This window comes from Vitis vinifera, chromosome 7 (assembly GCF_030704535.1).
Source record: "Vitis vinifera cultivar Pinot Noir 40024 chromosome 7, ASM3070453v1".
Classification (NCBI taxonomy): domain Eukaryota; kingdom Viridiplantae; phylum Streptophyta; class Magnoliopsida; order Vitales; family Vitaceae; genus Vitis; species Vitis vinifera.
In genome coordinates, this window is record NC_081811.1 from 29,219,699 (window position 1) to 29,236,697 (window position 16,999).

Below are 16,999 nucleotides of genomic sequence, written 5' to 3' on the forward strand. Positions count from 1 at the left end.
TTAAGATTGTCAAATTTTTACCTTTAAATAATTGTGTATGATATTATGTTAGGTGAGGAGTAAATTCGTCAAGCTAAATACTTCAAGTTTTTTAGCGCTTCTTCAAGGTAAGGGAAATTAATGCAAATTTTTATAAAAGAAAATAATTTTCTTTTTATATTGTATTTTGAAATGTGTAAAAATATTATTTTTATCTTTTCGCATGGATCAAATATGTGTTTTGTATGAAAAATATATTTTTTTTTATAATTTTCTTTGTTTATTTATGAAAAGTGAAAAGTTTTGGAGATATGATATTTTGTTTTACAAGTTTGAATTAATGAAATAAAGTGTTTGACTCTGGTTTTTGTGACCTTAATCAACGGGTTATAATTGTTGACCTATTTGGCCCTAATTAACGGGTTATAATAGTTGATATTATATGACCCTAGTTAACGGGTTATAATAGTTGACTTTATGGCCCTAGTCAACGGATTATAATTGTTGATATTTGGTTTTGTTCACCTTAACTAGAACAAATTTGGAACTAGTCACTCATTTGTAAAGTCCCACCTAATTGGGCACCATTTGTTATTTGATAACCAGAGTAAAAATATTTTGAATGCATTTGATGAGAAATTATTTTGAAATGGATATGAGAAAGTTTTATTGAAAAGTTTGAATGTATTAGTATTTTGAACTCAAAAGTTTTTATGAAAATAAGTATATGTTATATCTCATATTTACAAGCAAGATTGAAACTAGTTGATCTATGAAATTGTATTAATATTCCTTATTAGGCTTTGAGCTCATTCCCCTTCATTGATAATTTTCAGGTATCCTCAGTTCCGATGAGGAGTGATGGTTAGGAGGGGAAATTGGCTTGTTAGGACTTTTGTCAAAACTTTCTTTATTTTGAGCATTGTTAGATGTTAAAATTTATTTTCCATTGGAATTATTTGAGTTTGGAGTTATTTGGACAATAACACTTGGTTTGATGTGTTAGTTTCAAAAATTGTTATTTGGAGATTTTAGAATTTTTGTTCTACTACTCTGAACAGGAATTTGGTAATTAGTAAATTTCCAGTTAAAATATGATTGTTTGTATTGTTTCCACTCTAAGCCTTTGGGCTTGAGGTGTGAAATCACCGTCATGCTCTTGGAGTGGGTTTTGGGGCGTGACACTCATCCTACTTCCATTAGCTTCTTTCTTTCTTTTTCATCCATGATATTGTTGAATCTCCTCTCTAGTAGAAGATTGAAGAGACCCTCAACTTTGGCTAGATTTAAGCCTTTAAACATGGTTGAAGTCTTTGTGTCAATAGCTAGCCTTACTCCAACATGTTTCAAGAATGCTTATACTAGTGTTCCAAGATGATTTGTGATCATTTCTCTAGTTTTTAGTTTCTTTATATAGTCCATAAAACGTCCATCAAAATTTAGTTTAGTAACGCTTACAAAGAAGGCGTAGGGAAGCATGATGGTATCTTGATCTTTTATGTAGATGATAATCTACTCATTGAAAATGTTGTAAGGTTATTGTCATCAATCAAAATCTAGTTGTCTATTCAGTTCTAGATAAAAATCTATAAGCCTCGATATATTCTTAAGATTAAAGTACTTAAAGATTGCAAGAATGAGGAAAATGTGCCATACAAAGCCACCTATATTGACAAGCTTTTGATTAAGTGCATGATGCAAGACTCTAAGGAGGGTTTGCTACCCTTTAGGTATGAAGTTCCCCTTTCTCAAGATTGGTGTTCTTAGAAATTTGAGGAGAAAGATTACATTAAGGCAATACCCTATGCCTCTACAATGAGTAACCTTATGCATGCGATGCTATGTGTTAAACTAGATATTTGCTTTGTTGTAGAGGTGGTGAGTAGATTTCAATCCAATCCAAGACCAGAGCATTGGACTTATGTCATACATATACTAAAGTATCTTACGAGAATGATAAAATATATGCTTATGTGTCTTTGCGATGAGTTGGTACTCCTTAGGTACAAAGGTTTAAACTTTTTGTTTGATGAGGACTCTTGCAGGTCTATTTCTAGGGTATGTGTACACTCTAAGTAGTTTTTGTTGTTTGTGAAGCAACAAATGTTTGGCTTAGGATGTTCCTTATGAGACCAAGAGTAGTTCCTTTGGTTGTATCATCCATGATCATATTTTATGATAATAGTAGAACGATGACATAGTCTAAAGAATTAAAGAATCACAAAAAGGGAAAACACATAGAGAGGAAGTATTACTTATTTTTTTAGATAGTTGAAAGATGTGACATAACTATGGAGCAAATTCTTTCTATGGTGCTTAGTATACTTTTAGGACTAGTAAGTGTTTGTTAGGATAAAACCTTTAAAAACAAGATATGATGTGACAAAATTAGACTTGAGTTTCCACTATTTTATCCTTAATTGCATTACTAGTTATTTGAATATTTAGTTTTGCATCATTTGCATTGTACATGACTTAGATGCATTATAAATTGTATAGAATATTCAAGTCATGGGTTCTTTACAAGTTGATGATTTATTCACAATCGGTTTATGGACTTAGGTAATCCATTTGAGGCTATAGTAGATTATCTCCTATTATTGGAGGGATGATTTTTTTGGTTATTGAGATAAGTTTCCTATAGTAAGTGCATCACTGTATATGGTTACACATTAGATGAGATCTACGTTGGGTCATGACATTGGCTATAAAGCAGTCATGACTTCCTCAAGCTATTATACTGTAAGGACTCTCAACCTTGAGAGAATATTGAGCTCATGATGAAGTCTATAATGACTTTGACCAAAGGGTAAGACCCTAATGTTGTCATATATTCCTTATAGATCGGGTCACTATTGATTAAGGTTAGTGACAATAAGTATTCTCAAGATAGATACCATGACATCTTATGGTTTTGAGATAGTGTCCCTTTGAGTAATCCTAAGGACTTGTGATCTGAAATCTATAGCACTATAGTAATTTCTTTAGAGGAATTTGATATATGCTTTTAGTGAGTTAGGGTATATTAATAGATCATATAATAGGAGGATCTGAGACTCAAGAATTATAAAGATAATCTTGAGAGGTTGATAGTCTCTACCTCATTAAATTACAGACATTAGTTCATGAGAAGTCTACATGCAATGGATAGTAGGTCAACATTGGGGGAATTGATTAAATTAAATTTAATCAATTCTTAGCTTGATGTAATGAAATAGAATACTAGAGTTCATTTAACTCTCTTTAATGGAATTTTGAGTTAATTTTAGAATTAGATTATGAGAGAACTCGTATTTTCTTATAGGTCCTAGTGTTCCCACTTGAGCTCATATTCTTTGTTGGTACAAAGGTTAAGAAAGTATGGAGAATTAATCATTTATGTGCATAAGAGCATTTTGGTAAAAATGCAACATTGCATAGGATTTATGATTAATTGTTTTTGTTTATCTTGATTGGTTTAATTAATTAAATAAAACACATTAAGGTTAATTAATTAATTAAAACCATATGGTTTAGATTAAGTGACTCAAACTCATATTGGGCCAAAGTCACTTAAACTCATAAGACAATCAATATAAACCCTATGGTTTAAAATTAGATTCTAATTTTTCATATTATCAGTCTTTCAAATTCCTAGGTGCCTCCTTTCTTTCTTCTCAAGGTGTGTATCCACTCTACACATGTGCCAAGGACTAAAGAAGGAGCCATTAAGGAGAAGATCGACAAATATTGAGATCTCTTCTACGTAAGGATTTGGGTTTGGGAACATTCAAACCCTTAATATTATTTCTCACACACCCCATAGGGCTAAATATCTGTTTTTTTATTGCTTCAAAGCAAAAAAATAGATGATAGGCGAGAAATTAGAGAGTGAAAACCAGGTGAAAGGCAATAAAAAAAATCGAGGAGTCATGATGACAAGTCTAAATGGAGCAGGGAATTATACAAACTTGAAATAATGTTGGTAGTGACTGCAATGGTGGTGCTGGTGCCAGAAATAGAAAAGAGAAAGAGTCATGATGGAATTGAAGCAGTGAGACCATCAATGAGATGACAGTAGTGATGGTATATCCAAAGGGACCATAAAATTGAAATGCAATGGATCTCATTGGCGCCTTGCCAAAAATGAATGATAATGGTGGAGATGAGAGCAGCTAGAACCGGTTGTGGAGGTGATTGCAGTAACGTGTATATGTCAGGGAGGCTAGTGACGATCGGCTATGAGAGTAGCGGTGGCCAATGCAGATGCCAGTGGTGTCGATGCCGTGGATGGCACTGGTTTCTGCCTCTCCGTGTTTTTAAAGCAAGGGCTTTTAGAGTGTTTAGTGCCGAACCAAGATGATGAGTGGGAAAGGTCTCGGGCAAATTATATCAATACCGTTGCAATATCCACCACACACATCGATGGAGAATGGTCAGGAGACCAGTAAACACATCCCATAAGGTGTAGACTGATTATTGCTGCAATGGTGATCAGCCTTTCAAACAAGACTAGACCAATATTATTTACTTTCCACTTACAGAACTTAATTCGAATTTTGAATGATAGAAAAGATGTTGCAGATAAGAACTTATCTTATTCAAGTTGGGAGTAAGATGCTCTTGCAGGAAGGTGCATGGAAAGAGGTTTCAGAATTTAGTCTTTCCTTTTACATTTGAAGTTGAAACCTCTTATTTGCACACTAATTCCTTTTATGCGAACATGTTTTCTAAAGGTACGGTCGTGCTAAACGAGCTAGCTCCTAGTATCTAGTCTTGAACGGCTGGTAAGCTCTAAGATCGGTCACAACACCGGCGATTGAACCAATTCCAGCTACAATAGAGATCATAAGACACGCCAGACTCAGCATTTGAAAGCAAGTCCATTTGACACCCCATTTTGGTATCCTTCTCTGAGCGATATACATCTCGACGGGGAAGTAAACAGCAAGAGGCCAGAAGGCGAATGCCCCTATTATTCCCAAGACGTCATTGAAGAATGGGAGCAACATTGATACAAGGGTGGTTACCATAACAAAAGCCGATCTCCATACTAATCTAAAGAGGTTTAGATTATAGACTCCCCAACATGGTATTGGAACCTTGATTTCCTTGGTGATAAATGTGCTACTTGGACATTTCTTGGACAACCATTTTTCAATGAAGGCAAAAAGAGGTTGAGAAAAGACTTGGTAAGCTCCAACAAGGTGGATTACTATGGCGATGTTGGCAATATCAATGAGCCAAAATGGATCACGGAAGCCAAACTCAGTGAGGAGGTTTCCAGGAGCTTGATCCCCTAAAGCTGCATAGCCCATGCAGCCACAAAGCATATAGAAAGATGTTGTTATCGCTACACTTATCAGGTTGGCCTTTTTCATTGTTGTTGCTTCTGACGGAGGGGACTTGATTGTGTCCTGTCAAGAAAGTTATTCCTCGCTCAAAACCTGAAAACTTTTATGCTGGATTCACTTTTGAGCTGAGAAATATACCTGAATTTCAACGAGGACAAATGAATAGCAGTATGAAAATGCTATGTTAGCCAAAGCCTGGAAACACTTCCATAGCTTTTGTGTTCTTGTGATGGTTCCAATGCTTATTCCGGTGAGAGTACCCTTGAAAATTCCATTTGCTGGTCATCCATTTTCAATCGAGGTGAATCAGGTTGAGTGCAAAGCATTGAGTTTCCAAGCTCACAAAGATTATAGAAGCAAATACATACCTGCAACAGTAGAAACCCCGAGGCCTAGACCTATTGAAGAGTAAGTAAAGGACATGATGGAGGCAAGAATAGAGAGCCACCATATTTGATCGAAGTCTGGAATCTGAGACAACACGATTTCAATAATGCCAAACATGATCATGTAAGGGTTGCTCGACTCATGGCATGGGTTCTTATTGCCACTCCTGTGGAAACAATTAGACCGCATAACTGCCCTGCAGATTGGAATTCAACAGAGTCAATAATACAAAGATCACGATCCCCCCATGTTTAAAACATACATACTAACTTCAATCAAATTCGACTCACATCATGCTTACAGATGTTGCAATAGTGTATCCAACCGTGATTCCGAAAAGATTGCAGTACTGGATTAGGCCACATATCTTGACCTTTGCACCACCAAGATTGGATTGAACGACCTCCATGTAAGTATAGTTTCTCTTTCCAGATATGGGATCACCTGACCTGTAACAGTCTGCTAGTAGAGATGAAGTATAACATATTACAACTGCGAACATGAGAATTACAGTTGGTCCACCAATCCATCCTAGCTGAGCTACAGCCCATGCTAATGAAAGCACCCCGGATCCGATAATTGATGTGATTATGTGGGCACTTGCAGTCCAAACAGTTCCTAGTTCATATCAAGAATCAGGAAACAGGAACATGAATTTCTTTTCTTCAACAAAGAGAGACGAAATATCTAACTTGGGAAGACAAAAATGAGGGGATTAATTACCTGTTCTTTTTGGCCGGCCATCGTCGTCCAAGCATTTTGATATATCATGTGGAAGGACATCACTTGGGAGATGAAGCATTTGGTGTGGTTTCTCATCCACCTTGTTTTGGAAAAAGCCCAAAAACACCACCAAAAAAAGGGCTTTGTGTGAGAAAAGAATGGAACATTGGAAGGCTAAAATGTGGCAATGATATGTTCTCTCACCCACTTATGCATTACCAAATCAATTAGTGAAGTGGCTTTTGTGCTCAATGTGACTCTTGAATCTAGCTAGAATGGGAGAAACATCCCCAATATTGATGCAATCAATTTGACCATGAACGAGAATCTCTAGTTTTAATTTCCATCAAAATGAAACCAAGTGACAGCCTATATGCATAGCTTATGGTCTCATTTGACCCTAATATTTCAAGGGTTCGAAGCTTTCAAACTCTATATCAGACTCCATGCAAAATATATGCTATTGGATGCCAGTGTCACACATATATGCCTTTGGTCCTGTATAAAAATGGATGCCTAAACCAATGTCAATAGTACCCTTTTTTCCATAAATATAATGAAACTTCCATAGTTCCTTACCTGCAGCATTGTTGTTCCAGCCTTCCCACCTAACAAACCAAGCACACAAGAGAAAGAAGAAATTGGAAGACCAAATGTTCTTTCCCTTTGGTTGGTTCCTAGATCTGTGAGGCGCATATATATGTATTGAGAGCATGAGAGAATGCCATCTACTAGTAATATTTTACTCTATTTTATGTTGGGTCTCTTCAAAGGTCACCTGTGTCCATAGCCCAATGTGCATAGCCGCCTTCTACATCACTGAGTTTGAGAATAGATGCTCCTCCACCATGAATAAACAATGAACATCGACTCCATTTTACCTATATGGAGAGTTTGTTGGAGAGTTGAACAATGTCAAAGTGTAAAAGGGAACCTCCACCTCCGTAAGATTCAAGGCCTCAATTTGTGTCATAGTAATAAGGTCACAGAAAATGACATGCACTGAGAAGTAATTAAGACTAGCCACCTAGATTTTGCCCTTTTCACGACCACTCAAATTGACTTCATGAATATGGGAAATAGCCCCCAGTGGAAAAGAAACTGAAAGGACATGGAAGTGAAGGTGCTTGGATGTTGCATATTCAGAATTGAGCACTTATCAAATTCAAAAAATGTCCTATGAATTTGGAATTTTAGAGTTCCAGATCTTATATCATGGAATTATTTAATGAGGGTGAATAGATAGTGCTCAATTATTAATCCAAAATTTTGATTTTAAATTTTTTTGTTTTATTTATTTCATAGGATGTAGTTAATCAATAAACAAAGAACATCCGATCATAAAATCGTAAATAGGATATGTGATTTAAATAAATAAATAAATAATCATCCACAAATTCTTGAGAAACTTTGTAGATATAAAAACTAAGTCAACCGATCATAAAATTAAATTCTTTAAATATGAAGATCAAGTACATAAATTTAAAGACTTAGGTGGTGTTTGTTTTTTTGCTGAATAGAAAAAGTCAAATATTTTAGCTTTTTTTATTCAGTCAAAAAATAAACACCACCTTACACTACAAGAGCCCACACTTAACCTTACGTCCATGACATTAACACCTGTATGCTAAGACTCCTCAATGAGTACTTGAGGGGGATGCATTGGCTATCGTGAGCTCAATCAATAATAATTTATCCTTATGAGAACATTAGGTTAATTAAGCACATAAACTAGTGATTATGGTTAAGGTGCATGGAAAATGAAAAGAATTCTCTTAAAGGACTTATATATAGACATATCAACTAAACTTTAACCAATTTAAGAGGATTTTAGAAATTATAGAAAACCAAATTTAATTAAAAAAACTCATGAATTTGGATTTTTTTAAAAAAAAAAAAAACTTGTAAAATTGGGCACAAACTTTCAAGCATCATCGAAGGATGCTTGAGCGCTTTTAAGTAAATTTAGTTTTTAAAAGTATATAGAGTCTTAATTCAAGATGAATGGAATAAAATTGTCAACTTTATTCCCACCAAGAATAGTAGAATTTTCATAAATAAATAAATAAGAACGTAGCGCACCATATCGTCATTCCCACCAAGAATGCACCATTTGAGCCTTTCAAAAATGTTCTGAAAATCACAGAAAACATGATTATCATCCATACTTCATTCATGGGGCTCAAAATAAAATTCCAACCCAGCTGGCTATGCCTCCATTTTGGTCTAGGAAGAATGGGAAAAATACAAAAGAAGACATTAAAAATATTTGTAATTTGATTCCTTTGCCAGCACTCTTCCTATATTCTTCCTTGTGAGTGGAAGTATCTTTGAAGATTGACTCCAATCTTTGACAGAAGAAAGTTCACACGTGTTTTATTTAAGAACCTCTACTGCCAGAGATTCCACAACCAATACCCCCCTTTAGCTGCTAGTGCTTTTCTCACTTTCAAATTACATATAATTGTAAGAAATATTCTCATTTCAACTAACACCCCCATTAACTCTTGACACCCAAATCACATTCTTCAAACCAATCATATAGACCATAGATCTGCAACTTTTAATATTCCTTTGTTCTTTATACATGTTGAATGGCTATCACACTTACTAATAATACTAAAATAGTAACTTAACAAACAAATTCATGACTTGATAATCAAACCAATGATATACAACATAGATTTGGAACTTTTAAAATTCTTTCTTTTTTACATGAATTGTTCTACCTCCTAATTGAAAGGATGACATGTCTTGATCATTGAAAAAAAAATGCAATATTAGCAAAATATCCAAGGACAACCATTCTCATTCTCATTGTAATGTTTGAAAAAATACATATAACAAAACATAAAATAAAAAAACAATAGAAAAGTTTATTAATATCTTTTTAAAAGAAAAAAAAAATCAAGAAGCTATCAAGAAAATTTTAAATGAAACATCTAATCCAACAATGTTCAACTCCTTTTTTAGTCCCTACAAAGTTCAAAAAACTTGGGAGAAGCACTACACACATGCTATGTTGTGCGAAGAAGCTGCCTCATCCATTCCTTTTTGAGGTCCTCGTCAAGGCTGAAAAAAAGTGTGACTTTCACTGGGTCACTGATGATCACTTCACTTAATTTCAATATGTCCAACTTACTAAGACCCGGAAGCTTCACCAACTCACCCACCACTTTATCCACTCTTTGTTCCTTTTCTTCTTGACGGGCAATACAAGATATGAGCCTTTCTAATGCATTACAGGTCCTCACCATTACTTCAGCTAAATCTGCATATTCCCTTGACCTTTTCCTACAAGACTGCGCTGACCCTTCTTTAGAAGATGATGCTGATGTGGATGGTTGAGCCACTGACACATCGGCCTCTACAATGTCCAAACCCACATCATTATTAGCGACCTCCTCTTGGTGTAGCTCCTTCATAACACCGGCCGGTGAGACAATTTCTTTCTTACACACACGGTCTTTCCCAAGGATCTGTTTCAAGTCCTCATAGTGGGGGAAAGGTTTAAGTCTCAATCCATGTGCATCCCTATGGTCCTACAATTCAGACAAGTATGGATGATAAATTATATAAATCCAGTTTCAAACAACACAGAAACCATTTTAAGTATGTTTACCTTCACCCATCGTTCATATACATCTATATGACAATGGATCATCTTGTTCTTTTCATCCCATGAGAACCCGCTGCCATGTGAAAGCATGTCAGTTATAGCATTATATTGCCTTTTTAAAGTCTTCACTCGAGACTCAATATGTGGACTTGCTTTCAATCCACAACCTGGCAGCTTGTCCTCCAATAACCTTTCTACTTGTGCAAACGTGCCTGGTCTAAAACCATTATCACATTTCATCTTCCCAGAAACACATAACTCAACCAAGGATTCAATCAATTTTGCATCCTCCTTCGGTGTCCACACTCGCTTGTTTTTACCCCGTCCCCTAATTGGACCGCTTGAAGTCGACTCCATTCTAATTGATCATGCACAAGTGTAACACCACATCATTACAACTCCAATCTTGGTGCAAAACAGAGAGACATACTACTTTCAACCAGTCAATACATGAAAAGGTGATACCAAGCCAAAACAAATATTAACATACAATATCCATTTTTCCTTGGTATTTCTTTCTTTCTTTTGTTTTTCATGCAATTTTATTCTTAAGGAGGTTTCACATTTACTGTTTACAAAGGGGAAAAAAAATCCATTCCTTCCATTTCATCCAAGAATCATAAGCATTCAGCTAGTCTATAATTTATATCCAAAAAGTTCAGCCATATAATCCACCAACATAGCTGAGCTATCAATACAAGGAATGAGGAACACAAAATCACATGAAACAATCCCCAGACTACTTCTCCATAGTCATCCCAATTTTTCAATAAATCACATCCATGTCAATGCATCAATTGGAAAAAGCAATTCAGAACAGGTGTGTGGACAATTTTAGCATTTGTCAAGAAACATGTAGAAGCACAATAAGCAAAGTTACATTTACTCCTTAAAATCAAAGTGATAAGAATGAGTCAATAACAAGTTCACAAATCAAACAAGAGTGATAAAAAGAGAAATATCTCCCACAAACTTAGGATCACTCATGCAGTGAATCCGTATAGAAAGCAAATCAACAAAGCTATTTAAATTACACAATCATTTTGGAACAAAAAATTCAATGATCATGTAATTTTCAATTCCAAAAAAAAAATGACAAACTACTCTCACAGAACTATTTTATTCTGAAACACCCAACAAAAATTTATTGGAAAATTACAAAACAACTGCATCAATCAGCCCCATTCTGCACTACGAGACCCTTCAAACTTTAAATAGATAGAACCCGAACCCAAATCCTTATCCTATTCATAATCACCAAAGTGTAGATTAAAGAACCTAAACCCCAATTATATTCGAAATCTACAATTACAAACCAAGACAACCTGATTCCCAATTACATTCAAAGTTGCAATTAACAATAAAGAGAACAGAAACCCTAATAACATTCAAAATCCTCATTCTGTAACCTGAAATCACTGGTCCATAAAGCCCTAAGAAACAACTCAAATCGAAATCAAACCCTCGTTTGAAGGGGAAAAAAAAAAAAAAAGAACAAAGACAAAACAAATATCAATCCAAACAAACTCGAAATTCCCATTGGAAACCTTAAACCCTAATTTCTAGTCAGTTGTATGGAAAAGGCCGAATGAGGGAAAGAGATCATAAAATTGAACCAACATCAAACACAGAGAAACTCGCAAGGAATGGAGCGATCAGAGAGACAGAAGAGTTTGCAGACTGAGATTACGCGGAATGCGGTTTGATTCTTAATCCAGTTAATTGACGTTGGGAGGTAGTCTGAGTGACAATGGGATTCCCATGTGCTCTTCAGGGAATGGTTGAAAATGTGAATGAATTATGGCAAATTACAAAACCTAAAATTAAAAAGGAAAAAATTGACACATAGCTTTTACCTAAGTTAAGAGGTATAAATTTCCCTTTTTTATATTCTCTACTTTCACTAGATATATTGGAAACAAACACCTTATACATTTTTCTAAATATAATAATATTATCTTAAATTATATTATTTAAGATATTTTTATATAAATGGAAATTATTATTATTATTATTATTTTATTTTTGCTTTTTATGCCTGTTTTTATACTTTTGTAGCATGGGTTACTCATAAGTCATAATGAATCATGGGGTTTTAGTACATATAAATTATTTTTATATAGTTTTTCAATATATTAAATGATGTACACTTTGTTCATTAGTTGTTTAAAAAGGATTATTATAGGATACATCTCTATAATAGGTCTCCACATCCTTATTTTGCACAAAAATATACCTAAAATTCATTATTTTGTCTATCTCAAGTTTTGAGAGCACTAATTTTATAGTTTGAGGATTAATTAGTGAGTTAAAAATATGGGGTGTGATAAGAAATATTTCAATTCATGCAGCATAAATTTAATCTCAAATTTTATTTCAATTTAATTCCATTTAGTCTTTTATGGTTCCATAAGGTTTAATTCTGATTATGAAAATTAAATCAAATTTGTTATAATATTAAATTCAATTTCTTAATATGGTATAATACAAATTTTATCAAATTTCTCTAGGTCCTCTAATAACATATTTAATATTCAAATCTAATCTCAATTATTTATTAGTTAAATTTCTTTTAAAATTTAAATTTAATTCCTAAAATTCCCACCCCGCAAAAATTTCAAACTAATGATTTTTGATGGACTTTTCCAAAATTTCTTCGAATTAAAAGTTGACACATAAATCTTCATCATTCTTTTTTATCATTTGATTAACAATTTAAAAAAAAAAAAAACTTTTTTGATTCCTAAAATTGTTTAGTCAGTGAAAACTCAAGTACTATAAAGCATCTTTTTTGGAGCATTAACAGATGATATACAAATTGATGAGAATTCCCAAGTTATTATATGTGAAAAAATGGATGGGACAAAGTAAAGATGGAGTCATCTACAATTTTTATTCATATATGATATTATTGCATCTTTGCTAATGATTATAAAAATTAAAATGCATATTGCTTGTTTGATTCACTTTCTTAAGAATATATATGGGATGAGCATAAACTTTCCTATCGAGTTTCGAACTCATTATATTCCTTCCACTCTTAATTGCAGGTCTTGAGACACTTGTTGAGATTTGATACTTGGGCTTCACATATGGTGCTAACTAGATGATATTTGGTTCATGTTGAGATTCCTTTTTAGGGTTTTGCAATTGTGTCATAGGATGATTAAGCCATTTTGGAGAAATGATATGGTTTATGTTTTTGTACACTTGTACTATAATATGGGTTATCCTTAGTAGACCATGGGGTTTTGAGTATGTATAAAGTAAAATTGCACAGGTTATCATTATATACAAGGTCTTACCTCATAATAGTATCTCTTTATACAAGTCCTCATATCCTTATTTTACACAAAAATGCACCTGAAACTCATCATCTTGTTTGTCTCAGGTTTTGAGAGCACCAGTGGAACCTAGTGAGTCCAAAATTTGAGGTTTAACAAGATATATCTTATTTAGTGCATCTTCTTAGTCAATTTATGGAAATGCTACATACATAAGCCATACTTTGAAGCTACTCTGTGATATGGATTGGCTGGTTGTCCAACCACAAAGATGTGTGACATATCACATGATATTATAATTTTTTTTGGGTAATTCCTCTTACATCTTGGCAAACCAAGAGCAAGCTACTAGTTCCTGCTCATCTACAGGAGCCTAATAATACTAAAATAGAGATATGCTATTCATTACTTGTGAGGTTTCATTAGTTAAGACATCTTGTACAAGACTTGCAAGCTATTCATTTGGCCCCAACATAGCAGACTAAAACACATCTAGTTGAATAGTATTAATCTCATCAGAGAAACAAAGTAGATAGTTTTAAAAATAATTTTTCAAGGACATAAGTTAACTTTATACTTACTGTTAGTTTTTATTTTAAAAAACAAAAAAATGGATCCATTACATGAGTTTTTCATTGTTAATGTACTAGTTACGAAACAATTTCATCACACAGTTGCTTAAATATGTGAAACAAAATTTGTTATATACACGGGGGGAAGAAAAGTAGTGCTGTCAAGCAAAGCAAAATTACATACACAATTGTTATCAACTTCAAATTCTTCAAGTTGACGCGAGAGCTACTGATTATCTTTCCCCCAGCAGAGATTCAAGAAGAGCAGCTTCTTCCTCCTGCAGAAACAGCAAAACACAAAGACAAAAGCAAACAGTTATAGCTCAATTCAAAACATGGGAAGTGTTTGTGATGCATGCAAAGGCCCATTACACATACCACCAGGGCATTGAATTCAGTTTCCTCGTCTATGGCGCTTATGATGGCTGGGTCATCCAAAAGTTCCTGTCCCAAGAGCAGAACCTTGTTTTATATAAGAACTTGAGAGAAAGGTCGTTGCAAAATACAAGATATCCCAAAGTCTATCCATGCAACTCCAACATTACTCCCAACCAATATTGAGGGCAAGCATTTAACAGATGCAAACATTCGACAACTTAACCAAAATGCTTATGAATAAATACAATTGTACAAGTATCAATTTCAGTTTTACTTTCAAACTTCAAATCTTGTATGAAGGGACCAAGAAAGATCAGCAGAAGAACCTCAAGAGACTAGAATTTGGGATCATAATGCATACAAGTCAGATCTGTAGTACACTTATTTGTTTTTTTGGATATATTAATGTAATAGAAGCAGGCTGTTAACCTAAATTTGAGTGGTGTCTGTCCTACGTAAAAGTCGAGAATAATGAGCTGTTTTCTTTTCCCCACCTTTCAGAAGATGAACTGATAAATTGTGAGGTGGGAACCCCACACCTGGCAAGCGGGGTCTTTTTTCTTCCTCCCCACTCCATTCCCCCTCATCCCCCCTCTTTTTTTTATCTGAAGTCTATACTTCCCAAAGATCGAAGAAGTGTGTGCAAAGGTACAAGAAATTCTGCTGCCAGAACATTGAAATTGACTCGGGTGCTAGAAACAAAAGGAAAGCATGAAATATAACTTGTGAAATGGAAGAGAAAAAACGAATGGATATCTAGGAATAGCACAAACTATTCTTTTAGTATGGTCATTAAGATGGTTAGATTTTTAACTCTGACGCCCAAGTAAAGCGAAATGCTCCTCAATTTGATTTGATTAGAGACCTTCCATCCTTGGAAATGTTGTTAATCACTTTTTATGAATAAGCCTTTGCAAAACTATTTCAAGTGTTAAAAAGTATTTAATAACACCGTAGAGACTGGGAAAAATACTAAAAGTTAAATTTTTTTTCGGATACTAATTCTGGCATGGAGGATCCAGTACTATCCAAGCCTAAACACACTAAGATGAGAGGACTTTCGATTTTCATTTTTCAGGAGCAAGGGGTGGATGTGCTTGGATAATGTAAGGATGCTGTGATCCATTTGTGCTTTGATATGGTGAGCTTACACATTGGTCATGTACACATAAACACACATATAATGCCTGCTGTTATCAAACTTTTCATACTAAATTTACTTGAATGGTGAGATAACAGTTTATCTGTTCTGTATGGTAAATTTATTTAACTTCAATCCACAAAAGACACTTGACATATTTGATTACTGTTCATGTCAGTCACCCCAAATAATGGCAACCCTAGATCATAAATAAGTAATCCTCAACCAAAACCGAAATACTCAAACTCTAAAAAATGTATTTACATAGATAGGAAAATGTTCAACCATGAACAACCGCATAAGAAAGGGCTACTCATACAGTGTCAAGTCTCGGCAGGTATAAAGAAATAAAAAAAATGAATAAAATTTATTTTAAAAAAAGGAAAGAGAGAGAGAGGAGAGGAGAAGATAATAAACCCTTTCTATTATTAAAATGAACAAGATGACTTACATCGTCTGCAATTTGTAATAGCCCATTCTGACCCTGCACAAACAAAATCGAATGTCATGGCTTCTGCTTCTAACTTTATCAATTTGAGTTCTCAAGTGAACAGAATAGTTTTTCTAGAAATTTAGTAATCTTATCATTTTCACAGGGTTTTAAAGGAACTTCCTCTTTGAATATAAAATGTAATCTGTCAAACAAAGTAAATCTTGGTTTCAAAGGAAAGCAAGACTAGTTCCCACCACAATGTACAGGATAGCTAGTAATTTACCTTTACAGCAACAAAAAGGAGTGGATCAGAGGGTGTATAAATCATGTAATGTGAACCATCCTGAAACCAGAGAACTCAGGATTAAAGGGGGAGCAGAATAAAAATATCATTTAAGCTAGTAAGTGCAGCTAAAGAACTCAAGATTTAAAAGAGAGTAGAATAGAAATTATTTGATTTAGTATGTAAACATTTATTTTTGTGTGAAACATCTGTTAAAGCATTGTTGTTTACAGGATCAGATGTTTCAGCATTCTTGTTTACAGGATCATCAGAACCCTTTGACTCATTGATGTAACAATGTTAAAAGACTAATTAAGATAAAAGGAGTTACCATAAGTGATTGGAGAAATAAGTAAACAGAAAAAGAAAAGGTACAATCTAATGTCCAATCAAGTTTATACATTTTTGTGCACGTTGTTTGTTGCAATTTTCTATAGCACATACACACATAAGTTTAACATTAATGAAACCAAAAATCCAAAAAGGAGAATGCCCTTTGACAAATATTTTCCTAGAAAGAAAGAGATTACCATTACAAAATCAATTTCTCATGGATGTACAAAATCTCCCACAAAGGAGGTCAAATGTTTTGCTCCTTGCTTTACTACTGAATCTGCCACTAGATTAGCTAAGTGAGGAATCCAACAAAAAGAGCATTCAACCCTAAAGCTATATCAGAGATTTGGTGGATCCACGTCTTAACTTCCATAAACGTCTTTCTTTCTTGTTCACCCAAGATATGACTACAGTCAAATCTCCCTCTACTAAAAGATTGGATAGACATTCAGTTTTGGCTAACTTCAAGCCTTCCGACAAAGCTAAAATCTATGTCTCAATGGCTAGCCCCTCTTCAGCACGTTTTGAGAA

At 34.2% G+C, this 16,999-nt stretch overlaps 3 protein-coding genes across 6 annotated transcripts in view; all 3 read right to left on the reverse strand.

The window, feature by feature from the left end:
• Positions 1-4,416: 4,416 nt before the first annotated feature.
• On the reverse strand, positions 4,417-11,901 carry LOC100250992 (amino acid permease 4). 3 transcript variants are annotated; one of them, XM_059738731.1, is made up of 9 exons: positions 11,732-11,901; positions 8,505-8,555; positions 7,201-7,303; positions 7,002-7,105; positions 6,423-6,522; positions 5,990-6,317; positions 5,681-5,895; positions 5,451-5,590; positions 4,417-5,375 (listed from the first exon to the last, which is right to left on the reverse strand). In XM_059738731.1, exons 2-9 carry the CDS (start codon positions 8,505-8,507, stop codon positions 4,722-4,724), a joined length of 1,647 nt encoding a protein of 548 aa, XP_059594714.1. In that variant the 5' UTR covers positions 8,508-8,555; positions 11,732-11,901; the 3' UTR covers positions 4,417-4,721. The 3 variants fall into 3 exon arrangements, with proteins under 3 accessions (XP_059594714.1, XP_059594716.1, XP_059594715.1); XM_059738733.1 differs by lacking the exon at positions 7,002-7,105 and having other exon boundaries at positions 4,537-5,375; positions 11,732-11,900; XM_059738732.1 differs by lacking the exon at positions 7,002-7,105 and having other exon boundaries at positions 4,537-5,375; positions 7,201-8,555; positions 11,732-11,900.
• On the reverse strand, positions 9,212-11,760 carry LOC104879935 (uncharacterized protein At2g29880). Its single transcript, XM_059738734.1, has 3 exons — positions 11,662-11,760; positions 10,045-10,399; positions 9,212-9,964 (listed from the first exon to the last, which is right to left on the reverse strand). Exons 2-3 carry the CDS (start codon positions 10,396-10,398, stop codon positions 9,440-9,442), a joined length of 879 nt encoding a protein of 292 aa, XP_059594717.1. The 5' UTR covers position 10,399; positions 11,662-11,760; the 3' UTR covers positions 9,212-9,439.
• A 1,985-nt stretch (positions 11,902-13,886) lies between the features above and the next one.
• The window catches only part of LOC100256147 (uncharacterized), a 29,921-nt gene continuing 26,808 nt past the window's right edge, over positions 13,887-16,999 (reverse strand). For both annotated transcript variants that reach the window (XM_010654622.3, XM_002275277.5), the window contains 4 exons: positions 16,133-16,192; positions 15,868-15,900; positions 14,276-14,341; positions 13,887-14,175 (listed from right to left, as the gene is read on the reverse strand). In XM_010654622.3, coding sequence (XP_010652924.1) covers positions 14,131-14,175; positions 14,276-14,341; positions 15,868-15,900; positions 16,133-16,192 — 204 coding nt within the window. In that variant the 3' untranslated portion in view covers positions 13,887-14,130. The remainder of the gene's footprint in view (positions 14,176-14,275; positions 14,342-15,867; positions 15,901-16,132; positions 16,193-16,999) is intronic.

What these genes read in the sequence shown, in the direction of transcription:
- LOC104879935 (XM_059738734.1), bottom strand. Translation starts at nt 10,398, where the DNA reads ATGGAGTCGACTTCAAGCGGTCCAATTAGGGGACGGGGTAAAAACAAG. An exon ending in TATATGAACGATGGGTGAAG is followed by an intron (nt 9,965 to 10,044) that starts GTAAACATACTT and finishes TCTGAATTGTAG; the next exon opens with GACCATAGGGATGCACATGG.
- LOC100250992 (XM_059738731.1), bottom strand. An exon ending in ACATTGGGCTATGGACACAG is followed by an intron (nt 7,106 to 7,200) that starts GTGACCTTTGAA and finishes TGCGCCTCACAG; the next exon opens with ATCTAGGAACCAACCAAAGG. An exon ending in TTGTCCTCGTTGAAATTCAG is followed by an intron (nt 5,376 to 5,450) that starts GTATATTTCTCA and finishes CTTTCTTGACAG; the next exon opens with GACACAATCAAGTCCCCTCC.